Consider the following 26,131-nt stretch of genomic DNA (forward strand, 5'->3'; position numbering starts at 1 on the left):
TTCGTGGTAGAAACAACGTGGAATTTGGAGACAAAAGGACTGTGTTCAAATTCCAGATCAGGTATGTACTATCCCTGTAACTTTGGGCAAATCATTTAACTCTCCACCAAATGAAAATCATAAGCATGCCTACCCCACAGAGTTGTAGTGAGGAAAAATGAGGCAAAATGAATGTAGAAATATTCTAAAAGTGGCAAAAAAAAAAAAACAACCCTCTACAAATATTAACTCTTCCACTGTACCACGAGCAGGCTCCATGTAAACTTAGCAGGTGAGAAAAGTACAAAGATATCCTGCTACAAAAATCTTAATACACTGAAAGTAAGCTGATCATAATAGAAAAAAATAACACATTGCAAAGGGAAAAACTCCATGAAAAGTGGATTTAGTAAAACTGACCCAGGTTTCAAATGAAGAAAACCTGGCAGAAATTTTCAGCAAGACTGTTTTCATACAGTAAACAAAACCAGATTTTAATAGCCTCTGTGGCTTTGAGATTGTATGGAAAAGCATTTGGAGAATCTAAATTAATTAAAAGTAAAAAATAAAAATCATACCTGGCTACTGATAGCTAAGTAAACATGTATTATCACAAGATTTAGTAACCAACTGCAGCTAACAGTTTTATTCTCCCTTTATAATTGAAAAATCCATGGTACCAGATGATCTCCTAAACTCCAAGAGTTACAACAGAGATATCATTTAAATCCAGAAAAGGACTGATTTTCCAAAAATCTTCTGGATGTAGGGTATTTCTGCATAAGTGTACCAAATGACAAAATGCACCAGGAGCATTGTCAAGGTCATTGTGCCATGCAAATGTAAGGTATGATTATTAGAGAGATCTGAAAAGCTTTCCTGAATCTTGTAGAATAAGCCAAAATATGTGAAATTTATAAAATAAATAATTCTGCAAAAATGATATAGAAAACACACATCTCAATATAGAAAACACATCTCAATATAAACTAGAATAACTGGGGAGGTGGTGGTAGATGGAAACCACAAGTCAAATTCCTTTCCTGCCTTCACTGGCTGTCCTTTGACAACCTTGACTTTGATTTTCACGTCACACGGTCACACATACACATATCTTTGTTCATCTCTGGTCCCCCGCAGTTACTCCTGTTCTCAGCTATTGAGCTTTCAAATAACTGATTCCTCCTGTTGCTTTTCTGAACTCCCTAAATGGCTCAAGCAATCAGCTCACCAGTTATCCATTCCTGACATGCGTTCAGCATCTGTGGCCTCTCCAACCTACCACCGCTTGGGTGGTGAAGCCCCATACACAGGAGTGAAGGGTACCAGGAGGTGGTCACCATGCCACCCAGAGGAAAATTTATTTGCAAAACCAACTCATAAGGGGCTGCCCTTCTTAAAATTCCATTGAATTTTGAGATTCTGGAGAGTCCTCTAGGTCTAATGAGTCCCCTAAGCTTCCCTGGGAGTTTATGGTAAACCCTGAAGTTTTCAATGCATTATGAGCATTCATAAACTTCTGCAGGTATTTGGAGGTATACAACCAGTGATGTTTCAAGACATCTTCCATTTCGTAGTACTTGGACTGCCTGGCATTCATTTTCCGGAAGCGCCTAAACAGTTTGTTGCCAGACTCATTTCCCTCACTTGCCCAGGCCCCAATGGAGCCATCCCTCTCAATAATTTCAGGGACGTGAGCCAGGGTTTTGTGAAAATAATTGGTGATTTTGCCCTCGTATCTATACTTGAACTTGGTGGAGAGGAGCTCAGCAAAACGCTGTGAATTGAAGCTATACTGGCAGAGGGATTCTGGGCACTCCTTAGCAGGGCATGATGATCGCCAGACGGGTTTCATCTTCAAATAAAGGTCCATTAGTTCCCTCAGAGCTTCGTGCCTCTCCTCGGAGGGAATTAATTCACAAACTGCTTCAACCGTCTCTTTGGTCATGAGCTTCCTGGCAAAGTTGCCATTCATCCTCATGATTGGTTTCAGATTCATCTTCTTCCGGAGGTGCTTGTCCAAGGCAGCCTGCCATCTTTTCCTCTCCTCTTTGGAGGCACTGGGGTTCTTATACACCTCCCCTATCTCCAGCTGGAAAATCTTGTAGAACTCAGCTGCGTTGCCGATGTCGCAGTGGAGTGCATCTATGGAAGGGACCGTCTCAATGAAGGGTTTGGCCGAGACCCCCTTCACCCGGTCCCGCAGTTCCTCCACCGTCTCATGGTATGGGTTGGAACGCCAGACCTCATAGCGTTCCAGATTATCAACGTGGCTTCTGGTGATGGAGTGGAAGACAAGATTTTGAGAGGCTTCCAGGCGGGTGGCATCACAAAGCGTACAAATGTAGACTGAGCCCGAAGCCTCGAGTCCTTCCACTTCCCGGACAAGTTTCTCATCATACCCGGTGCCCCTAAAGATGAACTTGAAAGTCCGGAGGATGCCTCCCATCTCAAGCATTAATTTGCTGCTCTTCATGGCCTCCCTCTCGGCAATGAGAGGGCTCAGGATGGCCGTCAGGGTCTCGTGGTCAGACTCATCTGCCAGCATGAGGCACAAGGGCTTGCAACACAGTTCAGAGTTAGGCTTGACTTCCTCAAACACCTTCACATTCTGTGACCCGTGAGCGATGGTGATTTTCATGATCGTGAAGGAAAACCGAACTGCCTTTTCCGGAACTGCTGGCCCACTGCCGTGCTTCTCACCCACGTCTCCCATCCCATCACAAGACTCCTTCACCACTACGGTGAAGGGGCCATTCAGGTAGTCCTCGAGGTCTTGGTCTCTCATGCCCGCCAGGATGTCTTCTTCCATGTCCATCAGAGCAGACACCAAAGCTGAATCATAGCGGAAGCGCTTGGCGATGGTGTCCACCGGGTAGTCATCCACAGAGGAGGACAGTCCAGACAGTCCATCAATAATGCCCACGTCAGTGCTGGAAGACACGTTCTTCAGAGGTGGCTGCCACTCGAAGGGGTGGTGGCCTGGCAGAAGGGCCTTCTCAGCACTCCGAAGGGCGTGCAAAGGCTGGAAGATCTGCCTGCCTGTGATGGCCTTCACAGTCCTGTACATCTTGTGGTACTGGCTGCAGCTGAGGAAGGTGTTGACACGGATGGCCAAGCAAACAGCCGGCTGCAGGCCGGAGCCCCGTCCCTGCATGATGGCCTCCAGCTCGTCGGCTTGTCTGTGCTCATTCCTTGCCCTCAGAGCCAGCAGGAACAAGGTCAGGCACACCGCCTTCACATCTCCACCTTCTTCTTTGTCAGCGAAAGCCTTGACTTGCAGCTTGAGCTCCCTCAGACGGTGCTTCTGAGCCCTCCGGGTCAGGGACAGGAGATGCTGGCGGGGCCGGCCCCCTTTATTAATATGCACGAAAGTCTCTTTCGATTCCTTGTGGCTTGAGACATGGTGATTATATTTTTCCAAGCTGACCTCCTCATTACACTCTTTGGCTGGACATTTCACCATCAGGGAATTCAAGATGCTCAGAAAAGACTTCACTGGACTCTCCAGGTCAGTAGGGAAGCAGGGGTACCGGCAAGAAGGACAATAATTTCCCATGACTTTGAAGCATCTGAGAATGCAGATCCTGCAAAATACATGCTTACAACTGGTCTCTACAGGGTCCGCCAGAATGTGTTCACAAAGCTGGCAGGAGACAGATTTCACAAAGTGCGCCGGGAAGTCCAGTGCCAGGAGCTGGGTACTGAGATGTATCTTACTGCAGCTGGCGATTTTCTTCTTCAGTTCCTTGCTGCTGATCCCGGCCTGGGCTCTCCTCTTGCGCCGACGGACTTCTCGAGCTCGGGCAATCACAGTTCTGAGTTTTTTGCTGAGCTGCGCGCTTGGCTGATGACCCTTCCTCTTGAGTCCCTGACGGGCAACGTGGCAGATGTCGCAGGGTGTTGTGTGGGAGGACCACTCCATGGTTGCATTCCTTGGGGAGTAAGCCTCACACGGGGCACTGCTAAACCTCCTGTACATGAAGCTCCAGCAGTTATGGCAGAACTCAGTGGGATGGATCGAGTCCACATCGGCCTTCACATCGATCCGGAAAACCCTGGCAATGAGGTCTGGCCAGGACGTGGCCCTCTTTTCCTTCTTTCGTAAAAGGACTTGGGTTTTACCATCCACAGGCCCATGGACTGGGTATCTCCTATTGTGCCCATCGGCTTTGAAAGGATTCCCGCAGATGCGGCAGAGATGTCGCAGGTTGGCTTGGTGCATGGCTTTGTCTCTTGCTTTCCTGTCATCATGGGATTTCTTCAGAAACTTTGGGTGGGGCTTCAATGCCAGTTGAGTCAGAGCTGATTTCTGACCACCAGGTGTGTCCAGGACTGCTGGAGATTGCTCTAGAGAGGGTTTCCCTTCGGAGGAATCTTGCTTTTCCCCTTGAGCATTTTCAGGTGCCTTTTCAAAGGATCTCACCCTGAATAGCTTAAATTTCCAATCTGAAAATTTAATATGTGGGTGCTGGAGTTCGTCTGGGGCGGAACTGAGTCCCAGGGTGGGTGGCAAAGAGACAGCCATGCTGACTGAGGTACCTGGAAACAATAAAAACAAGTCAGATTAGGAAAAAATTTCAATATCTCACTGATGTGCATTGGAAGGAATACAAATGAGTACATTCAATTATTCACTTATTAAATCATCCAAAAAGATAATTATTAAACCTCCTATTTTAATATACTATGGTAGGTGCTGATCATATAGCGGAGAGAGAGTCATTCCCTGTTCTGACAGGGCTGATGGTCATTTATACCATGTATCTAATTACCTGCAACACCATGGTTTATTTCACATATATATGTACAAACTTACTTTTTTAACTTATTATTTTTTGTTGAGGTATAGTTGATGTACACTATTATATATGTACAATATTATTTCCCTTCCGGTGAAATCTTAAGGTCTTTGAGGACAGAATCCTTGAGTGATTTATCTCTGTCTCCCCAAGTTTCCTAGCACACATTATGTGCTCAATAGTTATTTGCTGAATAAATGCAAGGAAAAGCTGTCTACTAAACCAAAGAAAAGTCATATTTTCTGCATTGTATCAGTCTCATTGCATTAGCTGGACAATATATTTCCAGCTTTTTAAAGCTGTCTCCCGGGAGGTTGGTTGTTGATTTCTTCCAAATGGAACATAAAGGGATGATAAAGCTACAAATCCAAAGAAACTAATTACTCAGGACGTGAAAGGATGAAGTGAATTTTGAGCTTTATGAATGCACGCTAATAATAAGTATCATGGATAGTAATTATGCTTACAATTTTAATTAGCGAACGCTGCTGTAAATTATAAGCTTGTTTCTCCATCAGGAATAAAACCCACAGAACTCTCTAAACCTGCAACAAACCACAGCGTGCATGTACAAAGATTCTGAAGAATTTTAAGATGAAAATTTCAAGTATTTTCAGATAAAATTACACAGGCCATCCTGAAAGTCATTACGGGGCACTGGTCATTAGCTCTATAGTTTGTAATAAGAAGAGGTGGGAGTAATAGTTTTCTTCTTTGAAAAACATTAGCAATTATACATTCCAGGAAACCCTAGCAATCTGGCTTGTGGTGTAGACATCATGGAGCAGCAGAAAAAAGTCTCAAAATGCCATTTGAGTGTCTCTAGACCCAATTAGCCCAATATTCTCAAAATTCTTCAGTACACATAACTGAGAAAACAGCAACTGTATTTTCAGACTATCATCTATATTTCTCATATTTGCCTGGGTTAATGCTCTTGACCTGCCAATTTTATCAAACAAGGTTTCCCCCTCGATTAACTAACTAACCAAACTGATGATAATTTTTCTAGTCATGTGATCGTGGAGACTAATTAATCCTCAGATGAACACACTTTGCCCAGAGGTGGGATTTGGAGGTAGGGGTGGGAGAGGAAGCCACAAGGGTTGTCCTGACAGCTGCTAACAAAGCTTCCTGTCAGATCGCCCCTTTAAACCACTGAATTTTGTTGCATCTTGCATGCGTTATGCTTCAGAGGTTTATGTTTTTCATAAAAACTAAAAGCCAACTTCCAGTCTTTGTTGAAAAGGAAATCCTGTTACCTTGTTCTATATGCAGAACTGTGTGAGAACCAAACAGTTCCAAACCATTTCAAAGGTCTCATTAACATCAGAAGTATTCAATATTTCATCTGCAGCCCAACCAACACCTCAGAGCTGTTTACAGTTCTATTATGTTCCTAAATTCTGTCCTGGGTCAGGGCCGAGGACTTTCCGTGTCCCCTGCCCTCTGCCCTATTGCTTTGAACTCATTCCCAAGTGTCTTTTTTATTTCTTTAGGCTTTCCCTTCCCTGTCTTTTTCTGCACTAGTTCTCTGGAATTCCAAGATAATATTTTGAGTTCTTCTTTAAAAAAAAAATGCATGCATGACCCTCTTTACAGCTACTCAAGTTAAATACTGAACTTTCACAATGAGTAAGTCAACCACAAGGCATGTTGGAAGGCTCCCTAGAACTCTCTCCCCTCCCTACCCACCCTCTCCTGACTGGCATTGGCCTGAAATGTTGGGTGAAAATCTGCCAAAATACATTTGTGTAACTACTCCCATGGAAAGAGTACCATCACCAAGCAGTTATTAGCCATTGACATCCAGATCAAATTTATTTATTAGATTGTTTTTCTACTTAATTGCTAAAAGTTTATCCAAACTAGAAGTAAGAGGGAGTGGGAGAAATGTGTTATTCTTCTTATTTTTAGGGGAACATACACCAAGATGCTAATAGTGGTGATCTGTGAAAGCTATAGATGTTTTATATTTTTTATCTTTAGCTATGATTTTTACTTCCTCTGAAATAAACTTATATTACTTTTAGAAGATAGAACTTTTAATAACTAGTTCTAATAAGGTATCGTTTGTCTATCTGATTAGCAAAAATTAAAAATATTGATATTAATCAGCATTAATATAGGCATGGGGATTGCAGATATCTTCATACAGTCTTGGGAGAAGTGTAAATTGGTATAATATTTCTAGTGGAAATGTGGCAATGTCTTTAAATTTTTTTAATATATATTATTTTTTGTGCAATAAATTTCCTTTTAGAAATTATCCTATAGAAACATTCCCACAGGTTATTCCCACAGTGATATTTATATGGAGAGAGACAGAGAGAGAGAGAAAGAAAAAAATTAAAAATCTGTTTAAAAGATCTGTTTGTTACTTTGAAAAATAGAAAACAGCATAAATGATCACCAATAGGGCATTATTAAATAAACTCTGGTCCAGATATACAATGGAAAACAACACAGAAATTTTAAATTTCTATATGCATTGATACATATGTGCAATTTCTATATACGTCAAGATACAAAGAGATGCCCACATGACAAAGCAGAGAGCAGAAGAACAATACCAAGTATAGTAAGACTTCATTTATGCATGTTTGTATATATCTGAAAATACAGAAAATCTGGAAGGATATGCACTAAAACCTTAACAATGTTAATTCTCTAGAAAATAGAATTGGCACTGGTAAGGAGATCTCTAATTTTCTATTTAATTCATTTTTATATCATTAGAATGTTTCACAACAAATACAGATTATTTTTTTAATTTTTGTGATATATTCACTTTAGGGAAAAAATGTTGTAAAGGCTAGATTTCTATGTACCCATAGTCCCTTTTCCATATTTCTTCCTAAATTTCCACCCAGAAAAGTTTAAGATTTGGCTAAGACTCAAATCTGACCACCATTCTTAGCTTATCTTTCTTTTCTGGTAAACATGTTGAAAGGGGACTGAAATATGGACCTGCAGACAACATGAAGTTAGGACTATGAAAGAGTTATCTTGTCAGTCATGGATTTTTTTTGTTTTTGACACTCAGGAATCTTGCAGATGCTTGATCTCCTCTCTTCTAACAAAAGGTCTCAGCAGTGGACCAGCCTCAGGCTCTACAAGGCGGGGTGGTTGTTGCTGGCTCAGCCCTGTTCCCATGGGCTCTGCCCTCTCAGCACTGCCATCACCTGCTATCACAGCTACAGGGCTCCTTTTCCCCACAGGGCATGGATTCATTTTGACAAGCCGGTCTGGGGTGACTTGGCTGGGGCAGAAGTGTCATTTTTATGAGTGCATCCTTAGTTATTTCCGGAGGTAGAACCACAGCAGCACCACCCGTGACTCCCAATCCAGCCCTACACACACACACCCTACACACCCACCCTACACACCCACCCTACACACTCAGACCCTACACACACACACCCTACACACACACACCCTACACACACACACCCTACACACACACCCTACACACACAGACCGTACACACTCAGACCCTACATGCACAGACCATACACACTCAGACCCTACACACACACACACCCTACACACTCAGACCCTACACACACACACCCTACACACACACACCCTACACACACAAACGTACTGGCACTTGGTCCACAATCTCTCCTCTTAACATCTTCAACTTGGTCCATATACAATGTTCAAGTGACTACTGTGTGGCCCAGAGTTACCCCTTATTGTCACTGTCCCACTCATTTATTCGTTCATTCACTCCACAAATACTATTGTCTACTATTTGCCAAACACCAGCATCAAAAAGCTGAAAGCATCAAAAGACTTTTTATGTCTCAGGCATCCACAAAATGACCTGAAGATTCTGGTTCTTCCTCCAGGCAACTTCTTGCTTGAACCACTTCAGAAAGAGAAGTGCACTGTCACAGCCCATGTTCAGGAATCCCATTCAAGAACGTGACCTCTGTGTAGGGTCTCTACAGTGGCAGTTCTCAAAATTGCCATGTAACAGAATCACTAGGGAGCTTGTGTTTAAAAAAAATATCATCAGGTCCCAGCAAGTCTGATTCTCCATCTGGGATGGAGTCCAGAAATCATATTTTTTAACAAGCATTTCAGTGATCCTGCTACTAGGGGCCCACAGGTCATGCTTGGAGAAATACTCGTCTTCTGCTTAGTCTGATCTAGTTCAGGAAATTCCTGGCAGTGCTTGGCAAATACCTGAGCAAGTATACATTTCCTCCAACCCCAGAATTTGTTTGCTCCTGATTATTTTTCTTGCCTGGACCAGCATGGTATTTTTTTCCAAGTACCTCACACCTTTCCTTCTGCTGATTCATTTTACAAATCCATTCAAGAAACACTCCTTAGGGAATTCCCTGGCAGTCCACTAGTTAGTACTCTGAGCTTCCGCACCGGGGGCCCACATTCGATCCCTGGTCGGGGAACTAATATCCCCAGGTGTGGTGTGGACAAAGAAAAAAGGCACTCCTTAAACGCTTCCTTTGCCTGCAGCACTCATTTACAGTAATTCAGATATTTTGCATCTTCTCTATGAACCTACAGTGTCTTCCTCAACTTGGTTTTTTGTTCCTTTCCTATTTTCATAGATTAGAGAGAAAAACCAAATGTACGTCAGCTTCCCTTGCTCCCTCCTCTCATTCCCTGCAAGGGAAAAAGCCCAAGTACTTCTAAGTAGAAACATAAAAATGTAATAAATATTGTGACTCAAGGCGTGAAAAATATGAGGGTTACCTTGCTCAGCAGGCTGCCTGGACAAAGTGTTGGGATGTCTGCAATTTGGTTGATATTACTTGATATCAAAGAGAAGGCAGAGTGTGTCCTCCTGTCTTTCAGAGCAGACTGCTGCAATATTTATCAGCCTCCACTGTCCTTCCCAGCCTCCCGCACCACACAGGGCTAACCACAAATGATGGCAGCCAATGACAGGCCAGGAACCCCCAGCTCCAGCTGGCACCTGGCTCCTCAGGAAGCTTCGCTGGGGGGCTTGAGTGTAGAACCACACATGGGCGTGTGCTGGAACACTGCCAAAGCTGCCAGTTCACTCCCCAGGACTGTTTGGTTGGAAATGATCTTGTCAACATAATTTGGGGCTTCTGCCAGTGTTCTATAGCTCTGCGCCTCAGTTTCCTCATCTGTAAGATGGAAATACGAACTGTATATACCTCAAAGAGTCAATGAGGTTATACAGTGAGAGTTATTATAAGAAAATACTTGGAACAGTGTCTGTCTTTAGTAGGTACTCATCAAATGCTAACCATATGATCATTTTTATCATAATTTTGAAATGACCTACCTGGTCAGTTCTCAGTCAGGGAAGTTTGTGCTCCTTGGAACAACATTACGTTTACATTACTAGAGTTTTGAAGTCACAGACGAGGATTTAAATCTTGCCTCAGGTCTTGGATTTATTACTTAAACTTTATGAGGTTCCATCTCCTCATCTACAACCCAGGATTGACAATATTAGCCCCTAGTTATCCAGAGCAATAGGCCAAGCTGCCAAGTGCTTTACATATCACTTATTTTTCACAACAATTCTACGCGTTTGATATTATTTTCTCCAAAGAAAAGCAACAGAAGTTTAGAGAAATGGAGAAACTTACCCACAGATACACTTCACTAAATAATGAAGTGGGTTTCAAAGTGCATGTCCTTAACCACTTCACTATTCTGTAAACCATTGGTACCAATAGTGTGAGCATGACTCAAAAATGAGTCATCAGTCTACCTAGGACAGTCTCTGTTTCAAATTCCCTTTATAATCCTTAGACCAGCTTTATCCCCCAAGTGAGGGTGGCCTTGCTCTCATTTTACTTTCAGCAAAACTGTCAAAGAAGCAGGTGCAAGGATTTCTCCGTGCTGTGCCACCCTCTTTAGATACTTCTTGTATATCCCCACTATTTTTTACCCAGGCCTGTCCAATCACACAACAGTCCTGGGGGACACAGCTTTCTGCTCACTAAGATAAAGAGTGAGCAGAAGCCACTGCAATAATATGTGAGAGATGGCCTGTGGCTTTCAGGAGCTTCTGTTTGTTTATACCCAAGGTTCATATGACATCATGAGGCTGGGCAGGTGGGAGCTGAGAAGTTCCTGAAGATGGAGTCCATGTTCAAATCAGCAGGAAGTAGGGTCTCTGGGATGTGGCTTTATGGGTCTTCATGTCCTCTGTGTACAAGGGGTCAAGTGGAGAGGAGTCACAGCATGGCTGACGTGGAAGAAGATTCCCTTCCCATCCATCCTCCCACACTGCAAAACCCTGCATCTCCACTGGACTCCCAGAAAGAAGAAGGGCCAGAGGTTCTTGCTTCACCTTAAAGGAAACAGGAAAACAGTAACAGCTCACAGAATTGGAACAAAGCATCAAGTCCCAGCTTCAGAGGTTCAGGCTCCAGATCCATAGACCCACTTAGATGTTAAGTGACACTAGAGTGACCAACTGTCCCACTTCGTTTGGAACTTTCCTGGGTTCAGCCTTGAAAGTCCAAGGCAAACAGGGTCAGGGGGTCATCTTCAACCCCAAGCCAGAGTTGGAAAATTTCTCCATCTCAAACATTCATAAATGGAGTCCTTTTCAATTTTTTTTTAGGAAAGTTGGATGTTTAAAGAGACTCATTGAAGAATACACACCAGGCCATAGGGGTCAGGGGCATAAGTGTCAGACCAGATTAAACAAGAGCTTTATCTTTTTTGTATCATATTTACCAAAAATTTCTGTACTGTTTAATTTTTTATCAGTCATATGTCCCTTTTAAAATAGAAAAAAAGATACACAATAAATTATTAATAATTAATTTTAAATGAAGCAAAATAAAATATTGGGTGCATATGAAGAAACTCTTCTATTCTTTTATATTTGAAAATCTGGATTTTTATACACCAGATTCTTCAAGAGCAGGATTTCCCATGTTTTCTTGTCCTTCCCCGTTACACCTGGGGACCTCTTTCTCCCATCCATGTTGAAATCATGTCGCTCTCCCCTGTGCCCTGCTGAGAGATGACCTCCACTGGATTACCAGGAAAACATGCCGAGCCCCTTTTCCTGGTCACTAAAATTCCACCCACTATTCTCGTTTCAAATCTTTTCCATGTGACAGACCCCACCTAGAGCAAACCCTGACTTCCATCATGAAACAGCAAAGTCAAAGCTGCCAGGATTTCCACGTTGTTCCAAGCAAATTAAAAATAAAATATGGCCGACAGATCTTGGCTAAATTTAGCAGTAGGAAAAGGGCAAACTAGAGTTTGGATGATTTGATGCCAGGTCCCAGTGTTGAGTAGAGCCCTCCCGGCTGAGCGACTAGCTGTGGTTAATCCTAGAAGTGCGGACAGTGTCTGCACTGGCCCTGCTCCCTCTGGGCACATGCACTCTGCTGTCCCTCCCTTAACCTGTCTCTCCACCCAAGCCCCAAACCTGTAGGCAGGTTGCCTACACTTATTCCCCTGGGCTCCCTGCAGGCCCTTTTAAAAGACCTTTTCAAATTCAATTTCCTCCCAGACAGCCTGGAACTCCAGTTGCTGATATCAATCAAAATCTACTCCTGCAGCTGTGGTCTGAGCGTGTGAACACTGCATTTTGTGCTCTTATCATAATCCAGCAGATGCTGTTTACTGACACTGTGATTACATATATAAGCATGTATCTACATATTTCCAGCTCACAAAACTCTTGTCTTCTAACATCACCAAATCGAATGCCAGAGCTAGAAGGGAATTTAGAGATTATCTGACCCAATGGATGTATCTTAGAGGTGAGAAACAGTACCTGAAGGGCAAAGTGTCCTGTTCAATGTCACAGGAGGGAATTAGTAGCAAAAAGAGCATCACAAGCTGGTCTCTGGAGTCCCAAGACAATATTCTTCCCAGTGAAAAGGGAGCATCCCTCCCCCACCCACCCCGATGCCTTCTTGCTTCTCTTAGCCTGGAAAGGAACTCGACTTGGCATCAAAGCAGAACCGTAACAGGTCATTGCTAGATTAGAGCCTTCAGTGATAATGCAAACTTGCCACAGCGCTGGTGGTAGAAAGCGAGCATCCCCACACGCTCGTTTCTCCCCCACTTCTCCAGTCTTAAAATTACTTTCTAATTAACTCAATGTGGATTACCCCTGTTGGTAAATTTTCTAATGTGTTATTAATTGCTGTCAACGTCAGCTGCAGCTCTTTCGCCACAAATTCAGGAGTGCCTTGGCGGGCTTTCTGCCGTTAGCTAAGCTGTTTTCTAAACAACTAGTGCCATCATGTGGGCAAAAAAAGGCTATATCGTTGAGTTATCAGGAAAAGTCTCAAGTCCATGAACTAGTTCAGTAGTCAATAAGTTTGGTTCTCTTCTCTCCTCCATTTATCCCAACCTCTATCTTCCCTACCCATCCCCTCCACCATCACCTGCCTCTGTAGGAATCTCCCATAATTCCTATTGACTATGAAACAACATCAAAAGCTGAGACGGTCAAAGTAACTTGCTCAGGACCCCAGACCTAGTTAACTCTAGTCTTCCACTAAAATCAAGGGTCTAACATGGAACTCACTATCTTGCTACTGCTAACTGGTCCCAGAAAATATGTAATAAATGCCTTCTCTCCATTCCTCAAACAAGTGAAGATGTAAGGAACATGTCTTCATGAGGGAGTCTGAGGAATGAGAAGTGATATCCAGTGTTTCGGACTCTACTAGACATCCTTTCTAAACTGGAGACATCTGTTCCATTTTCAGACCTCAAATATAGAAATCCATTTCTTTCCTCCTCATCTCATTCAGCTGTATAAGGTCTAAGAATGAGTTCAAACATCAATGTAGAATGAATTTGATCTAAATGTCTCAGGGTTAGAATTCAAGTTTGAGAAATGGGCTTTCTCAAGCCTAGAGTAAACATAATGGCCTGAAACGACTAATTGCAGGACAGCAACAGATATCTTTACAAAAAGCCAAACTGGGCAACTATCCCAAGCTCTACAGTTTGGGGGTTCCAAAAATTTCATAATTGTTTTTGGAGAGTGAGAAAGGAATACTTTTAAACAAAGGTGATTTAACTATAATTTAATTTGACTTGTGTTTCTATCTATAGTTACTATGTGGCTTAATTTTCTATCTAATGAGAACAATTGCTAAGTTTTTATTAAATTTTAATTAAAAACTATATTCCTTTTCAACTTATGAATAGTGGTTCTGGAAAGGCATAGGTAGAATCAGCTTCTAATTATATTTGTTCAAAAACCTGCCATTGAATTGTCGATAACATGTTTATAAAAAAAAACTTTAAAAATTACTATGTGATTTAAATGTATCTCTTGTTATAAGTTTTTCCTGGGACATTCCTCCCTCCCAAAAAGAGTACAATTTTCAAATGTGGATAAAAGCGTCCTTTACCACTATCATTACAGAAAGAAGTCTGTATTTTATTTCCACATCTGAAGATAGTATTACTAATAGTAATACTTTATTTATTTCATTATATAAGTTTCTATAAAAAAAAGTCTGGATTCTACTCTTTCTTGTCTCCATGTCAGTTCTAAAAAGTAGCTTTGGGGAATTCCCTGACGGTCCAGTGTGTAGGGCTCTGCACTTCCACTGCCTTGGGCCTGGATTCGATCCCTCGTCAGGGAACTAAGATCCCACAAGCTACACAGTGTGGCCCCAAAAAATAAAAAATTAAAATTAAAAAAATAATAAAATTTTCAAATAATAAAGATAAAAAGTAACTTTGCTTTGTGACAAATAAGGGGAGACCAGAGAATTCAGCTTTAACTGAGATTGGTTGTTCTTTGTACTTCTTTCAAAGAAGAATTTACCTTCATTCTCCTCAAGCCCCTCTCAACGTTTCCACGATCTCCAACGCCCCCTTCAATCCCCCAAAATCACCAGCCATAACAAAAATCCATGATTATCTCTAATATGTACATATTACATATGTTATACTAGGAAAAAAAAGGTTCTTAGTAACATGATATCAGAATAGTCCTCAGACCTCCTCAGGGCCTTTGTGGCTTCTCTGTTCCTCATGGACCACAGACCATTATGTAGAGACTTGCATAAAATTCCAGGAATCAACTCCAGGTTCCAGGGCCTTTTGGTCACCTGGATACATAGCTCCCTTTCTCCAACAAAGCTATTTCTCCTGGTAGTAATCAATAATAACATAGTGTAATGTTGAAGTAACTTGTGGTTTATGCCTATTGATCTAAAGGTAGGCTGAATTATGTTCTCCTCAATTCATATGCTGAAATCCTAACCCCCAGTACCTCAAAATGTGACTATATTTCAAGATAGAGCCTTGAAAGGAGTGATTAAGTTAAAATAAGGTCATTAGAGTGATCCCTAGTCCAATTTGACTGATGTCCTTACAAGAAGAAATTGGGACACACTGAGGCATGTGCAAGCACAGAGGAAAGACCATGTGAGGGCACAGTGAGAAGGTGGCTGTCTACAAGCCAAGGAGAGAGGCCTCGGAAGAAACCGACCTGAAGACCCCTTGATATCTGACTTCTAGCCTCCAGACCTGTGAGAAAATAAATTTCTATTGTTTAAGCCACCCAGTCTGTGGTATTTTGTTTCGGCAGCCCGAGAAGACTAAGAAAGTAGAGATCAGTCTCTCATCTTGTACACTCTTTTCACTCATCCACTCAAGGAAGAAGAGTTTCTTTGGATGGTCAAGTCTGAGGACGCTCACTGGACCTCAGTCTTGATGAGCAAATATGGCTATCATGGCCACTATTATCCGTATAATGTTGGGCTCTGGTGTGGAGTACCCCAGGCTTTGGAGTGACATAAACCTGGGTTTAAATTCTAGCATCACCTCTTGCAAGCTGTGTGACCTTGGGTATATTTCTTAACCTCTCTGACTCCATTTTGTCATTTAAAAATGGGAATAATAATATGTACCTGGTAATGTTCTCAGGAGAATTAAATGAGTTAATACATGTAAGCTGCTTAGCACATTGTTAAGCACAACGTTGCCTCAAGAACCCCCAATCCTGCCGCTCAAAACCACCCTCCGGAGCCACAACCTTTTTCATCAAAGGTAAATCCCCATTTCAAGGCAAACTCTTAAAGTCATCCTTCATTTCTTTCTTTCTCTAAATCCTCACATCCAATCAGTCACCAAATTCTCATCTTATTCATTTTACTTCTCTGATCAAAATCCTCCTGTTGTTCCCCATCCTGGGTTAAAGTAAAAGCCAAGGACCTCACAAGGACTAACAAGGAGCATTTCTTCTTCTACCCACTTCACTACAGACACACTGGCCTCTGTGCTGGTCCTCAAAAAGTCCATATATGCTGCTACTTGCTATTCTCTCTGCCTGAACTATTAGATTAGACACCGCCATGTTAGGGCTCTCCAGAGAAACAGAACCTGTAGGAGATATCTCTATCCTAGCTATCTAGGAGAGAAGTTTATTACGAGGAATTGGCTCACATGATCGTGGAAACTGAGAAGTCCCATGGTGTGCCATCTGTAAGCTAGAGACCCAGGAAAGCCAGTGGTGTAAGACCCAGTCCGAGGGCAGGAGAAAACGGACGTCCTACCTCAAACAGTGAGAGAGAGAGAAGGGGGCGGGAAGGGAGAGAAAGTGCTCAAATTCTCCCTTTCTCCACATTTCTGTTCTATTCAGGCCCTTAACAGATAGGACGGTGCATGCCCACCCACGTTGAGGAGGGCAAGTTGCTTTACTCAGTCTACTGATTCAAATGATTTTCTCATCCAGCAACATCCTCACAGACACACCTAAAAATAACGTTTAGTCAAATATCTGGGCACCTGTGATCCAGTCAAGTTGTCACATAAAATTAACCATCACAGCTGCCTTTGACTTCTAGGGACTTGCAGTCTAATGTGGAATTAAGATAGACCTGGAGTAGTAGGTAGGGTAGATAGAGATAATGAGATAGAGAGTCAAGAGTCAAGGGATACGAGATGTGCTTTCTGTTCTGTCACTATGGACTGTGTGACTTTGAACCATTCATGTAACCACTCGAGTGAGGATTTTCTCAGTTTAGTTTCTATAAAAATGGGTAACACCTACTTTCCAGCATCCCTTGGGGATCAAATAATTAAATGAAAATGCCTGGCCCAAGAGTCTGACACTTGGTAAGTACTTAATAAATATTAAGCGCTAGAAGGAGGGGAGGTGAGAATAGAACCACGTCCCAATAAGTTTTGGGATCTGAGAGCACAGAGTAACTTCCTGGGTTGAGCCTGGGAAAATGAGCAAACTCCCACAGTTTCACTGCTGCATGATTGCATGAGGTCACACAGCAGAGCTGATAACACCGTGTGGGGCGCTGGGGATCAGAGGTCGGAGACAAGCCACGGGTTCTCTGATGCTGGAACAGTGAAAGGGACACAGACAGGTCAAGAGAGGACTTCACCACCACAAGGAGGAGAAGGCTGAGCTAGAGTCAGATGACCGGTGATGAAAAAGAGTTAACGTCTGCAGATTCTGGGATGTGATCGAGATCACACCCAACAACCTGAACAGATGTCAGCCAGGTCCCTACCCTCCATCTCCAGCCATGATGTCAGACATGTAGTAGCCACCAGGGAAGAAGGAGAGAGAGAACAAGAGAGAAAATCACAAGGACTGGCTAGTTTCATCTCAAATGACAGGCATTGTTAGATTAATTTTCCTGTCTTTGGACTGAATGGGGGCTCCTAGTGGTAAGGCTGCTGGCTTCTGAAAATAGACCTTCACTTATGTGCAACTGAACTGTGTAAGTGCTCTGCACATGATTGTATATATAGTTTCCATTTTTTCATATTTTTCTACATTGAAGGTAAATAAAATTTATAACAATAATTATTTGATTGATCAATTAAAAGGGAAAAATCAAAAATATAATTTAAGGCCCCAAGTTCAACTATTGACACCAAGCTCTATTGCCTTCACACAGCACGGCCAGCTCTTATGCCCCTTTGATATGACTGAAAGTACCAGGTTTCTCATGCCTCTTAATGCCATGAAGACCACACTCCCAAATACTAACATGCTTTCTCCTAGCAAAGAGACCAGTGGAAGGGTGGCTGGCCAGAGACCCTCCCTGTGTGTCAGGCATTGCCATAGTGAAGGTCCAATGCCAAGCTCTGGTTACTTCCGGAGCAGCCTCTTTTTCCTCTTGGGCATACTGGTCATAACAGGTGCCACTAGTCAATTACCTCGACTCTCCCAACTCAGCCTCCCAGTGAAACATTACAAAAGAGGCCTCAGTTTCTTCATTTGTAGAAGCAAAAGGGAGGGGATGGGGTGTCAGTATCTTTATAATTTCACTCTGTACCACATTCACGATTTTTGCCTTATCCAAATACCACCTGCACTATTATTTGTTTAATATTTGTCTTTAAATGAAGTTACCTCGTTTACTTACATCAATTTACTTAGAGAAGGATTTTATACGTTATCAAAGGTTTGTAGCAGAAATACAATGTAGGAAGGAAAATGCTCTCACTGTTAGAAAGAAAGGTGAGTGAGTGTCAAGGTTTACTGGCATCAAATAGACACTTTTTCCTTCCCAAATTAAAAAGGATTGAAAGAAAACTGGAAAAGCAATTCAGCGTTAACCTGCACCCAATGTTGATATGTCTCCACCTGAAGTCATCTTGTGTGCTACCTAAACTCATTTCATGCACTGCAATGAGACTTTGTTAAACGTCAGGGGATGTGGTGTCTGAGAATCCTCCCAACTCTAAGAAGCTGAGACTTGTGTCTGTTACAAACCATTGCACACCCGTCGCTGAGCAGCTGACTGCGGAAAGTCAATTTGGGAACATGCCCAGTGGGTGGCAGGATTGAGACAGCGCCGTAGATGGAGACCTTTCTTAATATAGCTCCCCTTGTTTACAGCTCTCAGCCGGCCCGCAGCCCTTCCTCTTCATCTGCTGTTTGTCTACATCTGCCTCGAGGTCCCCGAGGAAAACAACAGACCAGCACATCACTTCATGTGGAAACCAGACTGGGGGCTCCAAAATACACAAATTTGTTGGAAGAAGCCCCCAGTTCCTTCACTCCTCATGGAATCTGCCTTCACCATTTAAACATAGGAAACTGAAAGGATCAAGAAGATCTCTGTGCCCTGGATCCAATTCGAGGTTTTAAACCAATCAACCAAATCTTCAGCATTTTGAAGCATAAGTATTGTGTTAGACAGAGATTAAAAAACTTAATAACCTGCTGCTTGCGAGCTAGGTTATTTGGGCAGATGATATTAAAGCTGTCGCTATCCATGAATGGAACAGATGGGGCATAACTGCTAAATTACATGCTAGAGACCATGAGAAATATAAAGTTTCAGAGGAGATTGAGGGAAGGCCAAGGGAGCCCTTCTTCCCAATGCCCAATGAAAGTGCCCACAAAATCATACAACATTTCAGCAGTACCAGATATAAGTGATGAAAATTAGACATATGCCAAGATCCCCAGAAGGAGTCTCTACAGATGAGCAGAATGATGATAAGGTCTGTATTAGTTTTCTAGGGCTGCCATAACAAAATACAGACTGGGTGACTTAACCAGTAGAAATTTATTTCGGACAGTTCTGGAGGCTGGAAGCCCAAGATCAAGGTGTCATCAGCATTGGTTTCTCCCAGAACCTCTCTCTTTGGCTTGCAGGCCACTTGCTTGCTGTGTCCCCACATGATCTTTCCCCTGTGCTTACAAATCCCTGCTGTCTCTTCTACTTCTTAAAAGGACACCAGTCCAATTGAATTAGGGTCCATTCACATGATCCCATTAAACCTTAATTACCCCTTTAAAGGCCCTATCTCCAAATATAGCCACATTGGCAGTTAGGGCTTCAACGTGTGAATTTGGGGGGTGGATATAATTCAGTCCATAACAGGGTTCCAATGCACTCTTCAATTTTTGCAGAGAAAATAGTCTGGAAAGAAAATAGTCAAGAAAGGGGGAGGGAGGGGAGGAGGAGAAAAGGGAGGAAAGGGAAAGCTCATTGAGGATTGACCTGAAGCCCCTTTCTTGACAGCCTCAGGGATACCTTCCAACTTGGAGATGGGAAGGGAGGCTACCCTGATGAACAGGGTTGCCCAAAGCAGAAAGGCAAAGATCAGGATAGAGAATCAGCTTCGAGAAGCAGCTGTTCCAAGTATCTAGAAGCCAACTCCAAAGGCAAGAATAAAAATCCATTTCAGGCAAGCAGCAATGCACTAGCCATGAAATCAGGCAGAGGGGACAGGTTAAGGAGTCCCTCATAAAGCTTTTCCCTAAAACCCCTTTTGCCTAACCACAGCTTTAGAGGCATATAAAAGTTTTCTCAGTTCAATGATGGTGTATTTGTCTTACCATACTAAAACTATGTTACGAAACTAAAAGGAGCCTGCAGAATATACGATAAGCCAGGAACCTATCCCTATTTGTCTTCTTATCCTGTCAAACAAGAACCCTTTAATCAAGTAAGAACAATTTTACTGAGACTCTTTGCATTTGCATTCAAGAGCTTTAAGTTTGGAAAGAAAGCTACCGTTGTTTTTTCTTACAGGGAGACCTCATTTGTATTGCACGTCACTTTATTGCACTTCACAGATGCTGCAGTTTTTTACAAATCGAAGGTTTTGACAACCTTCCATTGAGCAAGTCTATCAGTGCCATTTTTCCAACAGCATTGGCTCACTTCGTGTCCCTGTCACAATTTGGTAGTTCTCGCAATATTTCAAACTTTTTCATATTCGTTATGGAGATCTGTGATCAGTGATCTTTGATGCTACTACTGTAATTGTTTTGGGGCTCCATGAACCACGCCCAAATGAGATAGTGAACTTAATTGATACATGCTGTGTGTACGCTGACTGCTCCATCAACCAGCTGTTCTCCCACCTCTCTCCCTCTCCTTGGGCCTCCTTGTTCCCTGAGACAATTTTCAAAATTAGGCCAATCAATAACCTTGCAATGGCTTCTAAGTGTTCAAGTGAAAGGAAGGGTTGCATGTCTCTTACTGTAAATCAAAAACTAGAAATGATTAAGCTTAGTGAGGAAGGCATGTCAAAGCTGAGACAGGTCTAAAGCTAGGCCTTTTACATGAAACTGTTGGCCAAGTTGTGACCGCAAAGGAAAACTTCTTGAAGGAAATTAAAAGTGATACTCCAGTGAACACACAAAGGAAAATAGCCTTATTGCTGATATGGAGAAAGTTTGAGTGATCTGGATAGAAGATCAAACCAGCCACAACTTTCCTTTAAACTAAAGCCTAATCCACAGCAAGGCCCTAACTCTCTTCAATTCTCTGAAGGCTGAGAGATGAGGAAGCTGCAGAAAGAATGTTTGAAGCTAGCAGAGGTTGGTTGATGAGGTTTAAGAAAAGAAGCCACCTCCATAACGTAAAAGTGCAAGGTGAAGCAGAAAGTGCTGATGTAGAAGCTGCAGCAAATTATCCAGAAGATCTAGCTAAGGTAAATAATTAAGGTAGCTACACTAAACAACAGATTTTCAAGGTAGACAAAATAGCCTTATATTGGAAGAAGATGCCATCTAAGACTTTCATAGCTAGAGAGGAAAAGTCAATGCTTGGCACCAAAGCTTCAAAGGATGGGCTTTTTCTGAAACAGAAGACAAAAGGGAAAATATCCTATATTCCTATAAGGAATTGCCTCTGTTGAACAAGCAGTGTTCTTGATGAGAAGAAACCAAGATAAGAAGCATGTGTAATGAAACTAACACCCAAGGAGAAGACATACAATGAATACATTGGATGCCATAAGAGACAAATTTGCAACTTACTGATATAGAAAACAAACTGGAGAAAAACTCTGAGATCACATAGGAAGTGAATGCAGAGACGAAAATAATGAGGAAAAGGTTAGGGATAGATATTATAGAATAAGTGAAATAGTGAAATGAAACACACAGGATGGTGGGTGTTCCCCCAAAGATAATTGAATCCAGTCAAATCACGTGGAATAAAAGCATTACTCAAGATAACATTGAATTTTCCAGCACTAAACAGAGCTTTAGCTCTAGGAGAGCTCACCACCATACTCTGAAAAAGATAATGAATAGAGAGATCTCTTCCAAAGTGTAGGCTATTAAAATGTCAACACTTAAAGAATAATAAAGATCATGAAAATATCCGTTCATGGAAAAAAATTACCTTTGAAAAGGAAAAGTTAAGAAATATGATCAATATAAAATGAACTTCATTATGCCAGTTATGCTTTTTCCTTGATTTCTACTGTGGTTAGGATAACTCTTGCTGCCCTGCATTGGTTTATTTTCGTTTTTAATTTACCATAGATGATGATGATGAAGATAGATAGATGATAGATAAATAGACAAACAGACTGACTCCATCCTTTTTTCTATCTATGCTACTTTTCTTTTTAACTTATTTTTTTAATGTGCTATAAAATATATTACACATACAGTAGAGTGCATAAAAACATTCATGTGTAAATCTCTTCCCCTTGAATTCAGATAGAAACTGTGACTTGATGTAAGCAAGGGAATATGGCAAAGGTGATAATTATGTCTTTGACTATGCTACATCATATAGGACCCTGTCTTAGTAGCCCAGAGAGAGAAAATTTTCTTTCTCACTGGTTGGAAGAAGTAAGCTTCCACAATGCAAGAGGGCCTATGGAGAATGTCGCCAGACAGGGAAAGGCCGGCAGCCTCTCTTAACTGAGAGCAGGCCATCAGGCAATAGCCAGCAAAAAAATAGAGATCTCAATCCTATAACCTCAAGGATCTGAATTCTGCCAACAGCCTGAGCTTGAAGCAGATTTTTCCCCAGTCAAGTTTCTGATGAAATTGCAGCCCAGTGAAACTCTGGGTATAGCTAAGCCTTGCCTGAATTCCTAACATACAGAAACAATAAGATAATGCAATAGCCAAGGGGTGAAAGCAACCCTTGTTTCCATCAAAGAATGACTGGGTAAACAAAATGTGATATATATATACAATGGAATATTATTATGCAGCCTTAAAAAAGAAGGACTTTTTTTTTTTTTTTTGCAGTACTTGGGCCTCTCACTGTTGTGGCCTCTCCTGTCGCGGAGCACAGGCTCCGGACGTGCAGGCTCTTAATCCATGTTTTGTTGGATTTTTACCTAGGTTTTTCAGTTTTTTGAGCTATTGTAAATGATATTATATTTTAAATTCCAGTGTGTACAGGCTCACTGCTAGCATAATGAAGTACAACATTTTTTAATGGTTATCTTATATCCTGAGATCTCCTGACTCATTTTTTTAATTCTAGGAAGTGTGTGTGTGTGTATCCTGTAAGATTTTCTACATAGATAATCACATCGTCTGCAAGTAGGGACAGTTTTATTTCTTTTTTGGTGATTTGTATGCCTTCTACTTCCTTTTCTTGCCTTATTGCATTGACTACAACTTCCAGAACTATGTAATATAAGAGCAGTGCCATTGGCTATCCTTGCCTTGTTCCCAATCTTATGGGAAAGCATTTAGTCTTTCACCATTAAGTATGTTAGATGTAGGTTCTTGTAAACACTCTATCAAGTTGAAAAAGTCCAAAGTGCTGATGAAAGAAATCATAGAAGATGTAAATAGATACATACTATGTTCATTAGTTGAAAGATTCAACATAATAAAGTTGTCAGTTCTCCCACAAATTGAAACATAGGTTTAACACAATTCCTATCAAAATCCCAGTAAAATATTTTGCAGATAGGCAATATTATTCTAAAATTTATATGGAAAAGCAAGGAAACTAGAATAGCTAAAGCAGTTTTTAAAATGAAATCAAAAGTAAGAGGACCTCATCTATTTGATTTCATGACAATATATAACTACAATAATCAAGACTCTGTGGTATTATTGGAGAGATAGACATACAGATCAATGGGATAGAATAAAGGAACCCAAAATAGACCCACACAAATATACCCAACTCATTTATTTTACAAAGGTGCAAAAACAATTCAATGGAGGAAAGATAGCCTTTTTTTTTTTTTTGCGGTACGTGGGCCTCTCACTGTTGTGGCCTCTCGCATTGCGAAGCACAGGCTCCGAATGCACAGGCTCAGCGGCCATGGCTCACGGGCCTAGCCGCTCCGTGGCATGTGGGATCTTCCCAGACCGGGGCACGAACCCGTGTCCCCTGCATCTGCAGGCGGACTCTCAACCACTGCACCACCAGGGAAGCCCTGGAAAGATAGCCTTTTAAACAAGTGATGGTGGAGTAATTGGACATCCAAAGGCAAGGAAAGAAAGTAGCAAGAAATGGAAGGGGAGGAGGGAGGAAAGAAGGAAGGAAGGAAGGAAGGAAGGAAGGAAGGAAGGAAGGAAGGAAGGAAGGAAGGAAGGAAAGAAAGAAACCTAGTCTCACACCTTATACAAAAACTAATTCAAAATGGATCACAGTAAAAAGACTAAGAATATAATTAGAAAATAGGCAAAAGACATGAAGAGACATTTTGCCAAAGAGAATGTACAGGTGGCAATAAGCACAGGGAAAGGTGCTGCACATCATCAGCCATTAAGGGAGTGAAAACTACAACCACAGTAATACATCACTACACATCTATCAGAAAGGCTAATGCAAGAAACCTGAATCACACGTACATTGTTGGTGAGAATGTGTAATGACAGAGCCACTCTGGAAAACGAGTTGGCGGTTTCTTAAAAAGCTAAAATACAAATACCGTATGACTCAGTGATTGTACTCCTGGACATAAATTAAAATTTATGTTCACACAAAAAACCTTATAGGAATGTTTATAACCAATTCCAATGCAAAAGTTTCCATACTATGTGATTCCATTCATGTGACATTGTTGAAATGGTAAAATTATAGAAATGGAGAACAGATTAGTGGTTCCCAGTGTACAAGGGGGGTACAAGGAGGAGGGAACGAGGTATGGCTATAAAAGGGCAACATGGGGGATCCTCGTGGTGATGGAAATATTCAGTATCTTGACTGGATCAATATCAAGATATTGTGATATTGTGCTATAGTTGTACAAGATGTTACCATTGGTGGAAATTGGGTAAAGGGTAAATGAGATTTCTCTGTATTATATCTTACAATTGCATATGAATCTACAATCATCTCAAAATTAAAGTTTATTTTTTTAAAGATTATATAATGACAAGCAAATGCAATTGCAAACTTGGGCTGGACCCTGGATGGAAAATCAAACCGAGGTAACAGCTCTAAAGGATTATTGGGGTAGAACTGAGGAGATTTAAATATGGTTGTATGTTAGATAATATTTATTGTACAAGTTAAATTTCTGAGTGTGATAATAGTGTGTGATAATGGCGTCTGAGTGTGATATATAGGAACCTATATAATCGTCCTTGTTCTTAGTACACTGAATTATTTAGGGACAATATGATAATATGCAACTAGTTCTCAAGTAATTCATAAATAAGTTTTTTTTTAAACTCTCAAATAATTAAGGGAGGGGGGAGAACGAGGGAAAAAGAGATTGAGCAAGCCAGCCAGCCAACATGGAACATTCCTGAAAGATAAGCAAGTAGGCAAGAGTGATGATGAGGGAAACAGCTTCCATAATCAGTAGTTATGAACTCTGTCCCATACTAAGAATCTTTAATGTCCTATTTGCCTAGACAGACACTATCTCCTTTTCTAGTCCTTTAGATAAATGCTGTAAACTTTTTATAAATCTTAAACATTTTACTGATCAGCTACTGTACCTGTTTCAGTACCTTTAAATAGGCTTTTTCAAGTTTGCCAACTTATGTCTCCAAAGTATACATTCCCCTCCAGTCTGAATGTCCTGGGGTCTCATCTTCCCCAGTGGAATGTCAGTAAGCTGCTAGGCAATTCCTAAAGGTGGCTTTAGATTGTACTAATTAAAGTGTTGTGACGTTGATGAATGCAGGGATTGGGGTGTAGTGGTCCCCAGGTCTGAGCAATAAGCACTCTCCTCCTTCCAGAATGTAGTCATATAGATAGCAAGGCCATGTTTAAAAACGTTAAGTTAGTCATTTTTTTTCCTTCACAGTGGTTTCTTCAGGAGAGTAGAACTGAGTTTCAAAAATGTAAGGGGACATTTTTTCTTTTATATTTTTTACCTTCTGTAATGAATATTTTATCTTGTATGTGAGTTTTAATTTCTTTTTACAGTTATTGGGGTATGTGGTATATGCGTGTGTGTTCATTTGTTTTTTAAAATAATACACTAACCTAGAATCCTGGGGAGAATGAGTAAGATACATACCAAGAACTAGATGGAACAAAAATTGACAGTCTTTCTGGGAAGTCATTTGAAACAGAAGTCATAAATATCCATAGCCTTTGACCTACCAATTTCCACTGAAGAAACCCATCTTAAAGTCGTAGTTTGAAATGTGGGCAAAGATTCATCCGCAAAAGTTCACTGACACATTATAAAAGCAAATACTATAATAGAAATAATCT

General features: G+C 41.4%; 1 protein-coding gene across 1 annotated transcript; it reads right to left on the reverse strand.

Moving 5' to 3' along the window:
- RAG1 (recombination activating 1) lies at positions 1 to 4,507 on the reverse strand. The gene has a single exon (XM_030864942.2). The coding sequence runs from the start codon at positions 4,505 to 4,507 to the stop codon at positions 1,376 to 1,378; it is 3,132 nt and encodes a 1,043-aa protein (XP_030720802.1). The 3' UTR covers positions 1 to 1,375.
- Positions 4,508 to 26,131: the final 21,624 nt, after the last annotated feature.

The sequence above is a fragment of the Globicephala melas genome, chromosome 8 (assembly GCF_963455315.2).
Source record: "Globicephala melas chromosome 8, mGloMel1.2, whole genome shotgun sequence".
In the NCBI taxonomy this organism is placed as follows: Eukaryota; Metazoa; Chordata; class Mammalia; order Artiodactyla; family Delphinidae; genus Globicephala; species Globicephala melas.

Coding starts and splice junctions, on each gene's coding strand:
- RAG1 (XM_030864942.2), bottom strand. CDS start 4,507: ATGGCTGTCTCTTTGCCACCCACCCTGGGACTCAGTTCCGCCCCAGAC.